We start from the raw sequence: 19,333 nt of genomic DNA, 5'->3' as shown, positions 1-19,333 counted from the left end.
ATATTCACAATGAACAGCACATAGTGATGGTGAGCTGATTCTGGAAACTTATACACTATATAACCATGTCTCCTAATGCAAAGCTTGTCATACAAAAAACCCCAAACCCTGGTATCCAATAATCACATATTTTATTCATTTATGTACAAAAATCAATTACCACATGTATCTCCACTGCCTATTCTCTTGTAATAAATATGCCATGACAATGCAAATATGCAAAGACAACTTTTATTTACAGAGAAGTCCAAGCTGCAAATGAAGCACACATCATTTTGTCAAGCAGTTCAGTCTCTGTTGCTGTAGAATTGTAAACATACATGTGCACAATCTAGTCTAGTTTTGTGACAAACTCCCTTCCAGTGACCACCATCAAGGGACAGATAAGTGATAACATCAGATACATTTTATTTGTCCTTATGTAACAAACGAAGCTTTAGTAACTGTTAAGGGAACAACTGCCAAATATCTTGCTGCAATGTGATTAAAGAGACAGTTCACCCCCAAATCACAAATACACATTTTTCCTCTTACCTGTAGTGCTATTTATCAATTTAGTTTAGCTATAGAGATGTCTGCCTTCTCTCCAATATCATGGAACTACATGGTACTCCATGAAGAAGGAAGTGTGCATCTACTCATAAACAAGAGGCTCGTGCTCATAACAGCACAGAATGTAAACATTAATGGTGTACTCCCTGGCTGAGCTGTAATATTAGCTAGCCCAGTGATGCTAGGTGAGCTAGCATAAGATGCACGCTTCCCTCTGTGCTATGATATGATTAGCGAGTGTATTCAGTAGAAAGAAAATAGTTCCAACATGAAACTGCTCACAACAGGGTCTGTGGATTATATTGAGTAACTGGGTCATGACTTCTGAAAAGAGACATCGCTGTTGAGTTTTTAAATGTATTTATTTATTTATTTTTTGTGTGCTTTGAGCTCCACAAGCCAAGTGCCATCTAGTTCCATTATACTGGAGAGAAGGCAGACATCTATACGGCCAATATCTCCAAAACTCAGCAACTCGCACCAAAAAAATCTAGACCGATAAGTAGCTCTACAGGTGAGATGAAAACTGTGTACTTTTGATTTTGGGGTGAACTGTCCCTTTAAACAGCTCCACAACTTAGTGCACAGTGGTAAACAACATGACATTGGTGCATTAACTGGTTCATAAACGTCCTCACTTACTGTAACTAATTAAACATATTAAATAATTTAGCAACTTAAGTTATCACATTCCTATTTGTTTTTCCAATTGTTGCATTAATATGGTCAGTATTATTTAGTGTTGCAGCCCCTCTGAATTAATAACTACATTATCATACACACTTGGCAGGTTTGACGATATTCAAGGTTGCCATTTTTGTTGCCAAGCCATCCTCAGAGTTTTATTTACTCACTCCACATTACAAAGATAACCTGGTTTGACTGACTGATCATCATACACAGTGTCAGTGGGTGATAGCAGACACAACTGAAATAAAAAGTATTAAGTCTATATGCAGTTTGAGTATTTTTATGTGCCACTCTTGTCTTGCATGCATCACTTCCTATTTGCAATGGATGTTTTACAGCAAAGCTTCACCAGGCACAGTGTTCAGAACAGCTGGTGAGTAACATCTCGATCATGAACTGTCAGGAAGTTGAATCACCGCTGTATTTTAAACACGGAGCAGCAAAAAGGACATTTGGTTACAGATTCTCAGCAGCCCGTCCCTGCATCTTGAAGCAACTCGCAACACTTCCAAACCTAGGTCAGACGTAGGACCACTGTGGATGACCTACAGTGCTCTGCTAGGAGTATAAAAGCTTCAATAAGAAACATTCATTTTAATGCTGGTTGTATGTTGTTAACATGAGTCAGTGCTGCATGAACTGTGACCTGTGTGATGTGTGCTAGTTTCTTCCATTTATTATTTGCATCATTACTCCATTTTATTTACTTGAAGGCATCAAATAACATGCTTTTCCCGCTAAAACTCATTTTCAGTTGCGCAGAATACTGCCCTCACAGAGAGGAATACATTCAGCAGAGATTGAGGAGGTTTCTTGGTTGTTTGTTAGTGACCAAGTCATGATTTTGTGAATGACATAAATGAGCAAAAATCATGATGCTATGATACTAGTACTAGTTAGGACTGGGCAATATGGAACGAATCAAATAGCTATATTTTTGACCAAACAGTAGGATTTCTAAGAAGGGACTCAACCAATTTAGCTGCAATGCAACACAATTAAAGAAACACAGTGCAATGTAAAACTTAAAGGGAAAGACCACCTAAATTATGAATTCCAATATATTATTTCAAGGGTGTAGAAATGTTCAATCCATATTTGTGAACATGAGCTGCCCTCTCTCAAAGCCAGAAACCAAAGAAGTAAGTCTCAAACTTGTGATGTCATCAAGTATAAAGTCTGGAGCTGCTCCATCGGCAATGAATAGGAGACTGATTTTGTGGACCCACAGAATGTTTGTCTGCCTTTTTACAAGCAAATGAGCTTTAACCTATTGTAGTGATCTCAGTAATGAAGCAGAAAATGTACCCATATACTAAGAACATTCACCTGAGTGCTGTCAGTGTCATCTAGAACATCTTTCAGCATTCATTGTTCATGGAGCAGCTCCACACTGTTATCTGATGACATCACAAGCTTTAATTTTAGCACTCTAGCTCCTGGATTTGGGAGAGTTGTTCATGTTCACTAATATATTTGGACTGCCTTAAACCATGGAATAACTTGTAGGAATTTCAAAAATGGGTGTATGTCCCCTTTAAAGGCAGCCCCATCTCTTGTCTTGTAAGACATCCATATACAGTAATACTACTCTATATAAAAGAATATCAGCAAAACGACCATTTGTATATCAATTACTCACCCCACGTTACCTTGAATTTGTGAAGAAAACTTTGTTTTTCATGCATGCCTGTTGTGAACAAAGAATTGAAAAAGGCAAATATTCTTCATGAATTGAAGTAGTTGGGGTCCAATCAGTACTTCCCAAACATAATTTTGTTGCTAAACGTTACAATATAACACGCCTACGAGTTCAAATGCATGCAATGTGAGACTGTTTGTTCTGACATGCAGTGTTGGGCAAGTTACTCTCAAAATGTAATATATTACATATTACTAGTTACCTTAAGGTGAAAGTAATACGTTACTTCACAATACCACTCTCTGTGTAGAGTATTAAGTTACTTATTACACTACATTTGTGTTGCTTTCACCAAAATGACCTCAGAAGAATGAGTAGGCATTTTAAAATGATGAGGGTCATGTTGTGTCATAGCAGGTAATGTCGGGTGGTAACGTGTTATGTGATACTGCTGACACGTAAATCGTAAAGTTTTAGCGCTAATGCATGTGTCTGGGAATAACTAAACAACTGACTGGATAAATGTCACGAGGATTATACTGCACAAGTTGTGAGACTCTGTAAACATATTTTGATATAGTTGTGCTGTTGTTGTTAAACGCGGACCCCAATGACCTCAAGTCATGAAGACTGACATTTTTGCACTCATTGTTCATCGTGGAGGCATGTGAAAAACAGTTTTCATCATGAAATTAAAATAACAGGAGTTCCTTTAATACACTTGTTAAAGTGATATTTCAACTTCGTAGAACATCAAAAGCTCTTGTAGAGTTTTGACTTTTTAAATTTGTTTTGCAGATTTGTAATTAGCGTTCTGATGTAGTTTAGGTGCTGCCTATGGTTCTCTAAAGTCACCAATTACTTTGTTTTGTCACCCTTAAGTCTTGCACTTTATGTGTGTGCACTACAAACAGTCAAACATTTTGCCAGTTTGAAATCGCCTTGAAAATAATTAGTCACATAAAAAATGTACTTTCAGCAAGAGCTAACAAGATATAGATTTAGGTGATGTTTCTGTTATAAAACACTATCAATCCCAGCTGTCCTTAATACCCCTTACACACTTGGTCATGACAGTGACTGTATGTGATGCCCGAAACTTTTCTCTGTATTTTATTTTTTTCTCTCAGGCTCAGTGTAACAAGGAATGTTAAGTTACAGTTTTATACAGGGAGTTACAGTGATTAATCAGAGATCATATAATCACAGCAAAACATAATATTGAAATGTGTTCAAAACAAAATTTTTTTGAAATCACACACTCAAATATTAAAAAGTAAAAATGTCTGCAAATCACCTCGTGTCTCGTCTACACACTTCAACAGCAGTGCACATTTCTCACATCAATTTCCCCTTCACACGTGTAAGTCATTTCAGTGAATGTCTTCTAAGCTGTGAACACCAAATTAAAAATTCACACACTAGAGTGCAATCAGTGAACTACTTTTGATTCAAACAGATTCAGTAATCAACGTGAAACACTCTCCCCACTATGTGATGGGTCAAAACATCAGGATATAAAAAGCACAAGAAGTAGAAGAATGTATACAGCAGAGTCACTGGGAGAGCAGCATTGGATCTATGTAGGGACATGACAAAGTTTACACCACAGAGTCATGTTTGCATGTTTGGTAACTTTTTTTCATCCGGACTCGCACGATCTCCACAAAATATTGCTTTCATTATAAGCAGTGAAAAACAATCAGATTATGATTCATGAATGTTTTTAGTTCAGAGTGACAGGTTTGGATTTCATATCAGATTAAATAAAAAGTCATTGCACTATAAACTGAATTGTCTCCTGCTGGACACCAACTGTCAGCAACCAATCAGAAATCAGCACTTGTGTTTAAAGGGATAGTGCACCCAAAACCCAGAAATGAAGTCTGGGGCGCCGTCTGCCATTAGGTGTGCTAGCCGCTCCCCCCGCCGATCTCCGCAAGGGATGTGAGGACTCTAAAACTTCACCACGGCCTCCATCGGCATATGGGTGAGTAGATAATGGCTGAATTTTCATTTTTGGGTGCACTATCCCTTTAATGAAGATTGTCCCCTGATACGTTCCACCTATGTTGTATATTCTGCAATTGTTCTACCCCATATTTTAGAGCAATTAACATCAACGGTTTAATAATTTAGCTTTGCCCCAGCTGTTTGGGTTTGTGACGTTTAACATGTATTTTGGCTGAGGATAGCAGCCAAAATATTGCTTACAGCAGCTTCTTAAACGCAAGGACTTTTTCAATTTCCCAATTGTTCCATGCATTCCAGGCTGTTTTCAGAAACCTGGTTATGACAATGAACCAGAGAACAACTTGATGAGAAGCTGCCCACCTATGAAAGAGGCCAGTTTAGATAATAATTTGTTGGAATAAGGAAAGTGCCTTGTGGTTTGCTGTATGCTTTGCCTGTCGTGGCTATGCTAATTATTTAGAGATGCATAAAGATCAGCTGTCCTTAATAACCCATGTCATATGTGGATGTCATGGTGCCTGGCAATGATGTTACTGTTCTGTGCTATTGTCTATGATGTAAAAAAGACTGTCTAATAAAATCAAAGTGTCAAAAAAAGAAGAAAAACGGCAGTTTGAAACGCAGCTGCCTGCGATGGACAACAGGGCCTATTACGAGGAGTTATCGTATGTGCTTGACTGTGTCGTTTTACAAAAGGTGTCTTGTTGTCAGATGGGCATGAGACAAGATGAAAATTTTAATGTCACTGTTATCCTGGCCAAAATAACCGCAATTTACGATATTATCCTGGTAATCATGATTGATATGATTTTTTTTGTGTTTTGAGTTTGGTGTGCGTGCAGTTTGTCTGTTTTATTGTTGGTTGCCCAGCAGTCTCTTTGGGCGCTGCTGGATACGATATTCACAATGAAATTGTAGATCGTCCCATCCCTACTGTCAAATGTGTGTATTTACAAGCATAAAACTACTGAACATATTACTACAAATGGAGAGTGAAAGTGTTTGCATGCATTTTTGTGGACAGTTGGGCCTGTGTCCACATTGCATTTTTCTTTGGCAGAAAAGCAGTGGCAGGGCGCTGGGGAGCGCTTCATCCCAACGCATTTTTAAATGACGCACTACACGTGAATTTTGTTTCTATGACAACAATATCCTGACATTAATGTTAGCTAGGTCGCTAACGTGATGCTATGTTAACAGAGGGTTGACTACACAGTTTAAGACAAGCTTACCGAAATAAAAGCACAACACTCTCCAGCAACATTCAGTGTCGGACCGATCTGCGTCCACAAATGGGCTTTTCTGTCTTTGTTGCGATAGTTTGTGGATGACAGCTTGGGATTTACCATAAAGGTACACAAGAGATTTTGAATCAGAAGCGCACGGCCACACAAAAAAAAGCCTAAGTGCAGGCAGCCGCATACACTCTCCTTGTTGGGAACAACTGAAAAAAAGACACTGGCAATAGAGAAAAAAACACCATGTGGAAACAGGCACTTAGCCCCAAGCATTTAATCAGATATGAAAGCCTTTTTGAAAGCAAATGAATGTCACCTAGCTGTTGATCTATTAAAATATGAGAAAATGCTCATTATAGTTACGCAGATTTGCATTTGACAGTTCCCGTATTGGCAATATTACTCTTAGGCTTGACTGAAGCAGGGTCACTGCACTGATTACTGCTTTCTCATCAGAGTGCATGCACTGCCAGCAAATCACAAAATCCATGCCTTATTAGAGGGTGCTGCTGCTTTGATGACGTGCTGCGCACCCAGGTGATCACTGTCATTCAGACAGTGAGCAAAATGATACAGAAGTAGGATTGAAATTAGTTTGTGCCATCAATCCATGTGTCAGATGGTAATAACAGCTCATCACCTCCCCGAGCAACTGGAGACAGGAAACAATCCCGTGTCTATGGATTATTACAGATTAATCCGAATGGTTTAGTCTAATATTTTACCTTTTTTTTTAAATCAGAAACCTCTGTATGGAATTCAGTTTCTTTTTTGCCATCATGCAACAGCTTTGTAAAACTGAAGTGCAGAGCTGAAACTAAGGCGATAGACTGAGAGCTGAGTGAGGACTTGTTCTGTAGTTTGTTGATGTTTTTCTGTGTGTGTGTGTGTGTGGGTTTTCTCACGCATCAGAACACATGCTGGAATACTCTTGGCATTACCACTGACCAAAACACTGGCCTCAGAACTGCAGTTGGTCCCTGGACACTGCACAGTGACTGTTTGCTGCTGATAAATTTATAGTTAAGGTCAAATGCAGAGGACAAATTTCCATGCTGAGATTTAAAAAGTACAACATAATAAGTTAAACTCCATGACCCCCCTCTCCCAAACACACCGCTCCTGAAGCAGCCATCTGCTCTCGCAATAAAGCTTCACTTCAGAGTAACTTGGCATTTTCTGTATGTATCCCCTGTGTCAAATGCTAATGGATGCTAAGTGATCAGTTTGAGTTACAATGCAGAAATGGTCGGCAAATGAAGGCACTGAAATAATGAGAATTTGATAAAAACACCACTACGCTGTTCTGTTCTGTAGTGTAGACATACACAACATATTCCCGCAGCATTAGAGTCTCATATTACAAATATGAAGCGGGTGTTCAGAAGTTTTCCATTTCATGAGACAAAAAGCTGGTGAGCTCTGACATGAAGAGGACACAACAAATGTCTCCTTTGGTGCCGGACACTATCTGTCCTGGTTGTCCAACCTGAGGCCGCGGTCCAAGGCGTCCTCAGAGGGAGTGTCTAGGACAGGATTGACAAATCCTTCAAACTCAGCATCTGCGCTGTCCTCTGGAAGGGTACTCACAAAATCATTCTCCCACTCCAGTGCATTGGAGTCCTCGGAGGCCGAGGTCGGCCCGCTGTTCATCTGCTTGCTCCCGGGCCTCAGGGCTGCGCGCAGGATGTCCTCCTCCGTCCGAGACCTCTCCCAGGCTGGAAGTGCACGATTGATTCCTACGACACAAGGACACGAGCTTTCATTCTGACAGCAGAAGTCACTGAAGACAAAAACGGCTGCAGGCAGTAATCTGGTGGCCCAGAGAGCATCCAAGTCACCTGTTCCAACCTGAGATTTACATCTCAATATACTGCATTTCTTATGTGGAACATAACCAAGATGCCATATGTGTAAATACAGGATGTTTTTTATAGTCAGAGCCGAACTGACTGTTTATATCTCCTTGGCTGTAACACAGACACACAGGTAAAAACAGTAGTTTTTGTATTAAGGAATAAATGAGAATATGCCCTGGGCCGTAAATGATCCTGGCAGCGCCCAGGAAGCCGTGGGGGCCAATGTTCCCACAGTGCCATGCCTTTGAACAGTGAATAACAATACAAACTAGAGCACTCAGAGAGCGCAGACCTCCGCCAAGTAGCTCGGATTTCCCACCATTGTATTATTTTATCCACTTCGCTTCAACCGATCACCACCAAAATTTTATTATCTGTTCCTTGTCCCATTATCAACCCCTCCTGAAAATTTCATCAAAATCCATTCACAACTTTTCGCAACCCCTCCTGAAAATTTCATCAAAATCCATTCACAACTTTTCGAGTTATTTTGCAGACAAACAGACCAACACCAGCGAAAACATATCCTCCTTGGCGGAGGTAATAACCCTGTATAAATTAGAGATGCCACAGTGAGAAAATTTTCCCACCAGTTAATGAACCAGTGTTAACGATTACACCGGGCATTTCACAAGAAAAGATATTCATTGATGACACTTAGAGCGCTGACTTATCATTATCAGGTTCCCTGTTAGCACTGGGTTTGAATCTGAAATATTGCCAAATAGGGGCTTTTGCTTTTCTTTTTTACAACAAATCCTCTGCCATTGTCTTATTGGTCAACTCTCCTTATTCTCGTTTTGTGATAAGTGAAATGCTGCTGCTGCCGTACTGGGCAGACACTTTCAACTTATACTTGTTAGGGTTGGGTAGCAACTTGGTACTTTTAGGGGAACTGACAGAATTCCATTGATACTTTGATTAATGTTGCCAAATTTCGATACCTGAGAGTGCATCTGGGTGAAAAAGTGCATCTGGCTGGAAGTGCCACAAAGTGTCTGAAAGTCAAGCCCCCAAGAACAGAGCCAGGCTTTGAAGACAATTTTACATAGTGGCCAAAAGTGAAATTACAATTACTGGGTCCATCACATCATGCCATGGTGCCCAAAAAGATGTTTCCCGTAGACTTACACTGGGAAAGGGACGTCTGTAAATCAGTGGATAAATCATTTTGAGTGTCATAACCCCACAAGACTGTCTTATCCCCGTTTAAGTTAGCAGAGTGCTAAACTGGAAATCAGCTGCTCAGTCGATGGAGGTTGGCTGCTTTGCCACACTTGGCCTTGAAAGTCTCTAGTGCGCTTGCTCTATAGGCCCCACAGTGCGCAAGATCCAGGTACTTTCAAACCACAGAAACTGAGCTTTTTTTGGCTTCATGCACCACTGAGCAACTTCCATTAGAATGAACAGGGCCCTGCCTCCAGTGCTGTATCCAGGTCTCTCAGCACATCCAAGCTTGAAGCCTGGAAACCAGCCACAGAGCTCCATGGCTGCCAGGTTCAACCTCAGACAGGAGGTGAAAGGGCCCACAAAGCCGGAAGGCCGGCAACGAAGCTATCCAGCGAGCCAAAACTACTGCTTCTGTGTGAAAATGAAATCAATTGATTTTATTTCTGTAAAATATAAAAGAAAATACATATTGTGTAGAATCTTTGCTGGTTCAAATTTTCCTACGTCAGTAACTTTTGGTCCAACTGATGAGGAGGAAAATCTGAATCAGTAAAACTCAGTGACATTTCCACAGTGTGTTGACAGCACTAAGATGACCATGGAGAAAAAAACAGTGGTACCCAAAGACATAAAAATACACTAAGCTCAGCAGAATTTACTGCAAGACTTCCTAAACAGCTGATGATTGTACTGAATATGCCCACAATGTGTTATTGCTAAATGGCAACCAAGAATCCCTACACATGGACTTAACACCTGTAATTCAAAACTTGTTTGGGACTTTTGTGAAGGGTTGATACATAGAAGATTTACTGTATGACTATGCACAGATGGCCTGCTCTGCCTCTTCCTCCCCCTCTTTGCTGCAGTATCACTGAAAAACAGAATCAATCTTGGCTGCAAAATGACTGAAGCACCAGTTTGGAGGCAGAGAAATCTCTGACTTGTCCCCTGGTGTGATCGATCTTCAGTCAAAGTTCAATCAAGATGTTGCAAGAACAGTTGATGGATTAGTGATTTGTGACAGACCAAAAGTTTTTTCATCTTTGCAGCTGAAGAGTCAGAGGAAAGACTTGAGAATAAAATCAACTGCTCAGAGACAAGTCTTCCAATTTGAGCAAAAAAAAACTGAATTCTCACCTTCCTCGTCTTCCCACTCTAGATCCAGTGAGGTCCCGTCATCATTGGTGGAGCGGGTCTTGGTGGTGAAGTCCCAGCTGCTCTCTGTGTTGGGAGTCACCACGTTGGTGTCAGATGGCAGTCCTGGAAACAAACAGTCAATCATTACAACAGGATGTAACTCTTATACCTTTTCTTGGTTATGTAGTATGCTTTGAACTGATAAACACGTGCATGCGTACCGGTATATTATTAGAGCCAATATATTCAAAGCAAGATGGTTCACTTACTGTTGCCCCTGAAAGCTTCTGACTGGGCTTTTACATTTTGGAGGTAGACGTCAAAATCCTCTCCAGAGGCTTGTCTGGAACAGGGCATGAAAACAATCAACACAACGACAACAGATGTGTAAGAGCAGTCACTCATAACTCTGTGCCTGAATAATCTCTCCTGCTAAGGTTTTTAGTGAGTCCTATTCCTCTGTGTTCGTAGCTCCCTTTTGGCACAGTGAAGATAAGTTAAGCATTGAATTCTGACACTGGATACCTTGTAGTGCTTTAATAGCTCATCTGCAGCTTACACACTGCAGGAACAAACTGTGTGCTCGCATCATTAAATCAATGTTTCTGGTGAGAGCTTAAAAAAGAAATATGTAATGTGAGATTCTGTCTGGATAACAGCAACAAATTAAAATATCACACATCTGCGGTGCTGATAGAGATGTTGATTTATACTAATTATTAATTGACTGATCTGCAACATGCTGGAAGTTCTGGTTTTCAAATCTGTCTTTGCAGCTGCCAGAGATGAAAGACTTTTAAACATGCACCGTATGTTATTTCTGCCCCTATGGGTCTTTCAATCATAACAATAACAAAAGACGGACTTTGATGAGGCCGTGAAGTGGCGTGGGATCATGGGAGTTGCTGTCTTCATAACCACGATTGCTGATTTATCTGACTTGACTCAGTCAAGAATAATGTTCACGGATGAGGAAACGTATTTAGGTTTTCTTCAAGTTACATTTATTCTCGCCTCATACATTCCCTTGTCTCCCCGACTAGAGGTGGTAAAAGTTAAATGACGTCACTGACAGGTGATCAAATAAAATAGATTTCTCTGAGTTTGAACATTGTTGCAAACATTTGAGATAGTGTAAGCACACAGTTCAACAAAACATGACATAAGTGTTGTCGTTTTTAGACGTTGTAATACGGAAATGTTTAACATTAAATCTTCAACTTATTGCCTCTTTAAATATATCCAGCAAAAGTCCTCTAAGTATATCTACTTTAGTAGACTTAATAAAGCCCATGAAGAGCCTCATGACCGCAGCTTGTCCTCAGCTACACAGCTATCCTGTTGTCTAATGAACTTAAGTGACTTACTTTCTTTGCTGAGTTTCACCGCCGGAGCCATCTGCTTTCCCCCGTGTCCTCTGGGCAGACAGCTGCTAACAAAAAACCCACAGATCAAGAAAAAAGATAGCCCTGTCTTCCCATCATTTAAATACAGACTAAAAATACTGAACAGTTTTGCTGCCGTTAAGGAAACATTAGAGCCAATAACTTAAATAAAACAAAGCAACACCAGAGAAGCACTGGAATGTGGCATGAAAAGCAAAGACATCTCAAATCCCAGCAGAGCCAGACTTTCTTTTATATATCACATACTGTGAAAAGCCATTTCCCTGCAGCAGGCCCTTCCGTGAAACAGTATCGGAAATATATAGCCTTGATATTTGTCTTGCTGCAATACTATTATATTCCAATAGTCCACATTTCTCTCTTAATGATGCAGGGACTGTAATGACTGCAAAAGCCAGGCAGAAGTAATGCTGTTATTTGCAGCCTGGGCCTGGTCTTTTCCTCATTTCACTGCTTGTACTTATGAATCAGGGTCATTGCAAGTTTTATGTCCACTGGCACTTGAGTCCCAGTTGCATATCATGCATCATCTACTGGCCATTATTCCATCCTCAAGTGCCATACTGAAATAAATGTGATGCCTTTTGCCTCTCCATTATAAAGTGACTAAAATACTGATAGTGAGCTTTGTTCCACTGCAGCTATGATGGACCTTTTCATAATTTGTCTAAAAGAATGAGTAGGAATGCTAACAATGCTAACAAGTTGTTTGTCAGGTAAGTGAAGTGCTGAGAGAGACAACACATTACCACAGTGGATAACTAGGACATGTTAATGAGGACAAAAAGACTGAACGGAGAAAATATCACTGTGTTCCTTTAAGACACAGAAGGCCGAGGACTTGTAACGCTGGGACGCCTCTGCACAGGGCCAGCAGGTTAGAGGAGAAGTTGTTTTAGCCAAGCAGTAAGTCAAACTGGCAGAAGGGAGCGCTCAGTGCCGCCTCACCTCCTTCATTTTTCGTTCACGTGCCAACCTGGCGGCCTCGCGCTGGGCGGCATTTCTAGCCTCCTCTTCTAGCCTCAACTTCTCCTCTTGTTCCTCTAACTGAGCAGAAACAACGAAATGAAACAAACACAAAACACAGAACAGAAAATTACAAAAACAGAAAAAACAATGCAGCAAATTAAAAAGAAGGCAAAAACAGGTCTAAAACATAAAATGAAATAACGGTGGCTGTTAATCCAACAAAGACAGAGTGCGTCTTACCTCCACTTGTAGCTTCTGGTCTATCAGGATCTGCTGGTCTGAGATCGCAGTGTAGTGGTGCTCTTTGAGGTGTTTGATCTCATCTTCACTGATGGGCCTATACAAGAACGACAACATACTTCAAGGTTAATTGTTCTTTTGTCAAAGAATACTGATTTTTATCTTTTTTAGACTCACACCAGATCTCTTACCTCGGGCAGGGCTGTGGGCTCTCAGCCTGCAATGCAACAAACACAACATTTTACCATACAGCCTTGACTGTGTCAGATGAATCTTCCCTGCCGCACTGTTTGACTCAAGTGCAACTAGTCTGGGACTGGAGACAGTAATCGAATTACTCCCACAGTAATGAGCAGTGGCTGCTGCAGCCATCATTTTCTATCCATCAGTGTAGGACGGCTATTGCAGGAAGGTCTGATGGGAGTCTGAAGTAAAAAGTGTCCTGGGAATATCAGCATAATGCCGCTTTTAGTTAGACTATACATCTTATAAAACACTCACTCAGTCTTTTACAATGTAATTGGTTCCGAAACAGTAGAACAATAATAGAGATGAGAGAAAACTCACTGACAATATTTTTCTTATTTAGGTCCCAAACAAGTGGCAACCTCCGAGGCTAAAAAATGAAGCCAACAAGGAAGTGAAAAAAACTGCAGTTCCTTTAATGACCACTCGAGGCTGGCTCCAAAAACAAGACAATCCCCATAGAACTCGTCCAATTTTACAGCACAAATAAACATGTTTACAGCCTGGTGCAAGTCTATAGCTATGCTTTATTTAATTAAATCTTAAAGTTACACATAATTAGGGGCATGTTTTCTAATATATCTTATAGGTCTGTATCGGTAAGCTTTGATGTGTATGGGTTTACGTGCCCATTAGCAGATACATAAAACAGATCACAATCAGGAATTTACAAATATTTACTTCTGGTGATTTGGTAAAAGGTAGTGTAGCGCTAAACCTACAACTGGCAGTTGATCCATAAAAGTGTACAAGGGCAGGTGCGTTCTATTTAAATCCCCCATCCACTTTCTCTCTGCTCTCCAAGTGGCCTCCATATACTGTTACGTGATATCAAGGGCTTAGAGGAAGTGAAACTACTAAAGAAACACAGTGAATGAGTCAGATCCACCCCTCACTCCTCAACAGCTCCACCCTCTCTACTGATTATGGCCACTTCTGGCTCCAAAAATCCAAGATGGCAACAGCCAAAATGCCAAATTTAAGGCTTCAAAACAGGAGTCCACAAATCAGTGGGTGACGTCACTGGGGCTATGTCCATTATGTTATACAGTCAATGGTCTAGAAGCTCTTCTGTATAAACAGAACATTATAACATGATCACTTACCTCATCACTCTCTACCAGATTTTCAAACTGCAAAATTAAAAGACACAATTAGACAACTAACATTATACTCAACAGTCACCATTAATAACAGAAATCGATACTAGTAAATGTACAACTCATACCTCTATTGTATAATGCTCCCCTGTGGTACTGCTTCTGAAGTATTTTGACCTGCAGGAAGAATTAAGAGAGTATGAACACACTGTCAATAATCCGAGACATCTAAAAGGTGATGTAAGCTTAAATTTTTATTCGGAAAAGCTGCAATTTCACATGACAGAGTTGTGATGATGATTACATTGTATACCCCTCACATTAAACACAACATGTATCAAGACATGAAAAACTGAGTAGCTCAGTAGCTCTGGCACTTCTTTGCCTCACTGCACAGTGAATTTGCGAATCTGCAACAGTCCCAAGAATTGACCTCGACAACTTTACACACAATATAACTTATGCTAAAACTTAAGCATTGAACCCAAATGACAGCAATCTGCTGTAAATGCAGTGGTGCATTTTGTGTCTATATTCTCAGGGCTTAACAGGTAAATTCATCTGTTCACCTCGTCAAAGGCAGCACTTTCATACTGAAGGGTTCAAATCAGGGTCCAATTCAGAAGTGGAAGCACAGTGTAACAGCCATGTTGTAATGACCACGAGACAGCGACTGTGATTTCTGTGCTGACTAATTTGGTTTAGTAAGAGCCAGTCACTGAGCAGTTACAGTAACACAGCATGTGTGACACAGGACAATATATATCATCATATATAATAGCCTGCAGAGTCCTGAAATCTAAAAATGATTGGAAACATTTTTTTTAATGACACAAATCTGTTTCAAGGATTTATCGTTTTTAAAATGATGTTCTGATAAGTTTAGATACAATGGCATCTTAATTTGTTGCACAGTCTGTGATAAATCTGGGTCTCTGGGGATGTGTGCATCTAAGGATTAATGGGCTAATAGACACGCAAAAAAAGCATTCACCTAGCATCGCACCTGTGTATTTTGTGCTGACTTGTCATAATGTCTGCAGTGAAATAGATCTATTGCTCTCTTTTGGCTGAATCTTTAAGGCATGCTGCCCTCACAATGACCTCACAGCTGGTGTTTTGTTTTTGACAGGTGATAGGAAAGCTCATGTGACATAGCTGACTTATTAACTCATTTTCTAATTATGTCCTTAATTAAGTTAGAGATTGATTTAAAGGGACAGGTCAAAAATACATATTTCCCCTCTTACCTGTAGTGCTATTTATCAGTCTAGATTATTTTGCTGTGAGTTACCGAGTGTTGGAGATATTGGCCATAAAGATGGCTGCCTTCTCTCTAACATAACAGAACTATCTGTACTAACTATCACTTGGCTTGTGGTCTGACTCACCAGATGTAGACTGTGGCTATAAGCCTGTCATTAGGGTGCTGATTTCGGCTGGAAGGCCCCATTCCTTCTGCTATCTGCAAGGTAATGTTTCCAAATCCCCTTCACTACAGGAAACTACTGAGTTGAACAACTTAAAATGGCAGGTTTTGAAGTCAATGACAATAAATTCATAACGTATCAATCCATTACACTTCACACGAGCTCCTGTGATATCGTCCTAAACATTTTCTGCTAGCTACATACAGCCAGCATATCATTTGTGGTTTTAACGGGTCCACTGACTTCCTAGTCAGGCTTCACCTCTGCAGCACCAATTATCAAATTGTGTTTGCCTTTTTTAATCACTAAAAGTGCATCACACAACGACATACTGGCACTGGCATGTGACATGTGTGACATATAGTGCAAGACCACTTTTGCTGTGTCCTAGGCCTAGCGCCGCCCAACACAATTGTGATTGGTTTAATGTAACAAAAAGAAGCCACAGAGTTTTCCCCCCACAGGATACAGATAATCTGTGATTCTAGACCTCTCTCTAGTGCAAAGACAGCGCTGTGGAGATAGGTCTAGTTCACCTAGCACCACCGAGCTAGCTAAAATCACAGCTCAGCCGAGGAGGACGCCTACAAGGCCTCTCTTCCATGAGTAGATGCACACTTTCCTTCTGCATGATGATACAGTTGGCAGGTGTAGTTCAATAGAAAGAAAACAGTTCCTACATGCCCACAACAAGGTCTGTGGATTATACTGAGTAACTGGTTCATGATTTTTGAAAAGACATTGCTGTTGAATTTTTCCAGTGTATTTTGGGGGGATTTAAGCACCACAAGCTGAGTGCCATCTAGTTCCATTATACTGGAGAGAGGGCATCTGTACCGCCAATATCTCCAACACTAAGCAACTCACACCAAAACAATCTAGATTAATAAATTACACTACAGGTAAGAGGATAATTATCCAATTTTGATTTTGGGGTAAACTGTTCCTTTAAGATGTTTAGATGTTTAGAGAGAGATGTTTAACCTCATGTCTATGTAAAATGAATAAAATGTATATTTTTTCTATTTCACTTTATTGAGTGTGGCATAAAACACACACTATATTACTCCAATTGAAATAGCCGTCATTTTACAATGTTAAAACATGACCTAATACGAGCATTAAAATGAGGTTTCCAAGCTGTCAATCCCAGACTAATATTTTGAAACTACCACTGTATCTGTTCACATCAGTATTCAAACATATGCCAGTGATAAATGAGTGTGAAACAGCTTGCTGCTGGATCAGAGCAAGCCTTCTGTAATCATAACAAAGCACAATGTAAAGTCAGACCATAAAACATAAATTATTAACCTAAACATGATGTCATAATGGCCTGCAAATAACACAAGAAACAGACAGTTGAGACTCAGTACATGGATAAAGACTAAATTAACTACAAGGTCCAAATATTACTCTACAATTATTGTCAAAGACTTGTTACACAGCCCTCTCTCAGTGTGTCTGTATACCAGGGCTCTAGTCTGATGAGACGGAACTAACATACATGTCCACAGTGTTGACAATAGGGGTGGGGTCTTGAGTCCTGCTGGCACTGGCTGGCTGCTGGTTAGACCCCACAGGGACCCTTCAGTAACGAAACCACTACTGCTAACTGACTCACCTTTAATACACAGTTACAACACCACTACCAGGCTCACACACAGAGCTGTCAATACGTCCTAACAGACATACTGTGGTGTCAGTTATCGGCTAACCAACTTGGAGCTAACGCTAGCAGTAACCGGATACGCTGGTTCAGATGATGCTTCTATGCTAGTTAGCTCACCTAGCTAATGTCATGTTTCACTTACCCGCCTCCTCTCTGGATCCTGTTGGCTTCTCTCCTGAAGAGCCCGACACAGTATGCCCAGCAGTTACCCATCGCATTGTCAAATATTACTATTATCTAGCTGCCTAGCTAGTAATCTCCTGACAGCTGCTGGTGTATTGGTGTGTGGGTCGCTACATCTCAAAGTGCAGTCCTGCTCCAGCCACTTCCTCATCCTCCTTCCTCTCCGGCTGATGACAGTGAGCACACAAATGTTCAACACCACCACCTACTGTCGATTTATGGTCATTTTTGAGAAATAGGACCACATTGAGAAACAACATTTAAAATCTTGGATCATATTGCCCCTTGCATTGCACAGATGGAGTCATGATTACAACTAAAATGGTCTGGGTGTGTTGGTATTGATGTAAAAGTATGGTATATATGTGTACATTGAGAAAATTACCAATTCAGAGCCCCATACACACTACAGTACTTGTAAAAAAAAAAGAAGAAAAAAAAAAGAGATCAATGGAAGTCAAAAGGTCAAAGATCAAAGAAACACTCTGTTACCAAAGCAAATTCTTTTTTGTTTTGGTTTTCAGTGCAGCATGTTTACTCAGGTCCTGTTGCTGCAAACCTATAAGTGCATGTAGCCTGCTTGGCTGGTCATTTCTTAAGCAAAAATGAAGAGACGCTTTTCACTGGAGGAGACTCTGACTGCTGTCCTGCAGTCCTCTGAGGGCGAGGAGGAGGTGTCCAGCAGACTGAAACAGGCAGTGAGAAGAAATCAGGGGAGGCTTCACCTGAATTTGATCATGATGGGTCTTCCACCTCCAGCTAAAATGAGGACATGGAGGAGGAGGAGGAGGAGGAGGAGGATGCTTCGAAATCCAGAAATGGGCAGCTGATCTGGGCTCCAACCCCTGAAGAGACTCTGCGGTATGTTCCACCCCCTGTTCTGACCTCAGGGCCCAGGCATCCTTTGAGCTCTTCCTTGCTGAGAAAAGATCCCAGGATGAGGCGACACAGAGCCACTGGGCTGAGGACACAGGACAATCAATATTTCGCGCCACAATGTCCAAGAGGAGGTTCCAGCAGATCAGCATGGCCCTCAGGTTTGACGACCGCCTGAGCAGAACAGCACATCAACGGGGGGATAAGATGGCTGCCATCCCGGGTTTGTGGGATTTGTGGAGCAACGGCTCCCCCTCCTTTTCAATCCAGGTTGAGATGTATGTGATGTACATACATCCCAAGCAAACCAAGTATGGGTTGAAAGTCTGGGTAATCTGTGATGTGAAGACCTCATATGCCTGGAGAATGCAGGTGTATACCAGGAGGTATCCAGGTGCAGAGAGAGAGGTTAACCAAGGAATGTGAGTGGTCCTTGAGTTGACAGAGGGACTTGAGGGCCACACTGTCACAGTGGATAATTTTTTTACTTCGTTTCCGCTGGCGGAGGAGCTACGGAAGAGGAAAATGACCCTGGTGGGCACCTTGCAAAAAAACAAGCCGGAGCTGTCCCCGCAGCTACTACAGACCCAGCTGAGAGAACTGCTGTCCTCAGTGTTCGCCTTCACTCGCACCCAAACAGCTGTGTCTTACATGCCAAAGAGAGGGAGGAATGTCTTGCTGCTCAGCACCAAACACAGGGAGCCAGCAGTGGAGGAAGGACCGAAGAAGAAGAAGCCTAAGATTGGGACTGACTACAACCACTGAAAAGGTGCAGTTGACAACCTGGATAAAGTATGTGCCATTACACATTAATTATTTGCAATTTTAAATTTACTTTGTTGTTGCTCAATACATGTAATTTTCTGATATAGCCATGGGTTATTTCGTTCATTTTATTGAGTATTTTTGATATATTTCTCTAATAAATGACAGATGGTCTATATTT

General features: G+C 40.9%; 1 protein-coding gene across 4 annotated transcripts; it reads right to left on the bottom strand.

The window, feature by feature from the left end:
• Positions 1-217: 217 nt before the first annotated feature.
• ap1ar (adaptor related protein complex 1 associated regulatory protein) lies at positions 218-17,670 on the bottom strand. 4 transcript variants are annotated; one of them, XM_050042116.1, is made up of 10 exons: positions 17,471-17,670; positions 14,355-14,403; positions 14,233-14,259; positions 13,072-13,097; positions 12,881-12,977; positions 12,620-12,718; positions 11,633-11,697; positions 10,535-10,608; positions 10,266-10,388; positions 218-7,835 (listed from the first exon to the last, which is right to left on the bottom strand). In XM_050042116.1, the coding sequence occupies exons 1-10, from the start codon at positions 17,539-17,541 to the stop codon at positions 7,564-7,566; spliced, it is 903 nt and encodes a 300-aa protein (XP_049898073.1). In that variant the 5' UTR covers positions 17,542-17,670; the 3' UTR covers positions 218-7,563. The 4 variants fall into 4 exon arrangements, with proteins under 4 accessions (XP_049898073.1, XP_049898074.1, XP_049898075.1 ...); XM_050042117.1 differs by having other exon boundaries at positions 11,633-11,694; XM_050042118.1 differs by lacking the exon at positions 12,620-12,718.
• Between the last annotated feature and the right edge of the window lie 1,663 nt (positions 17,671-19,333).

Source organism: Epinephelus moara, chromosome 4 (genome assembly GCF_006386435.1).
Source record: "Epinephelus moara isolate mb chromosome 4, YSFRI_EMoa_1.0, whole genome shotgun sequence".
Classification (NCBI taxonomy): Eukaryota; Metazoa; Chordata; class Actinopteri; order Perciformes; family Serranidae; genus Epinephelus; species Epinephelus moara.
Note: the sequence above shows the minus strand (reverse complement) of the source record. Positions and strands in the feature narration are given on the sequence as shown.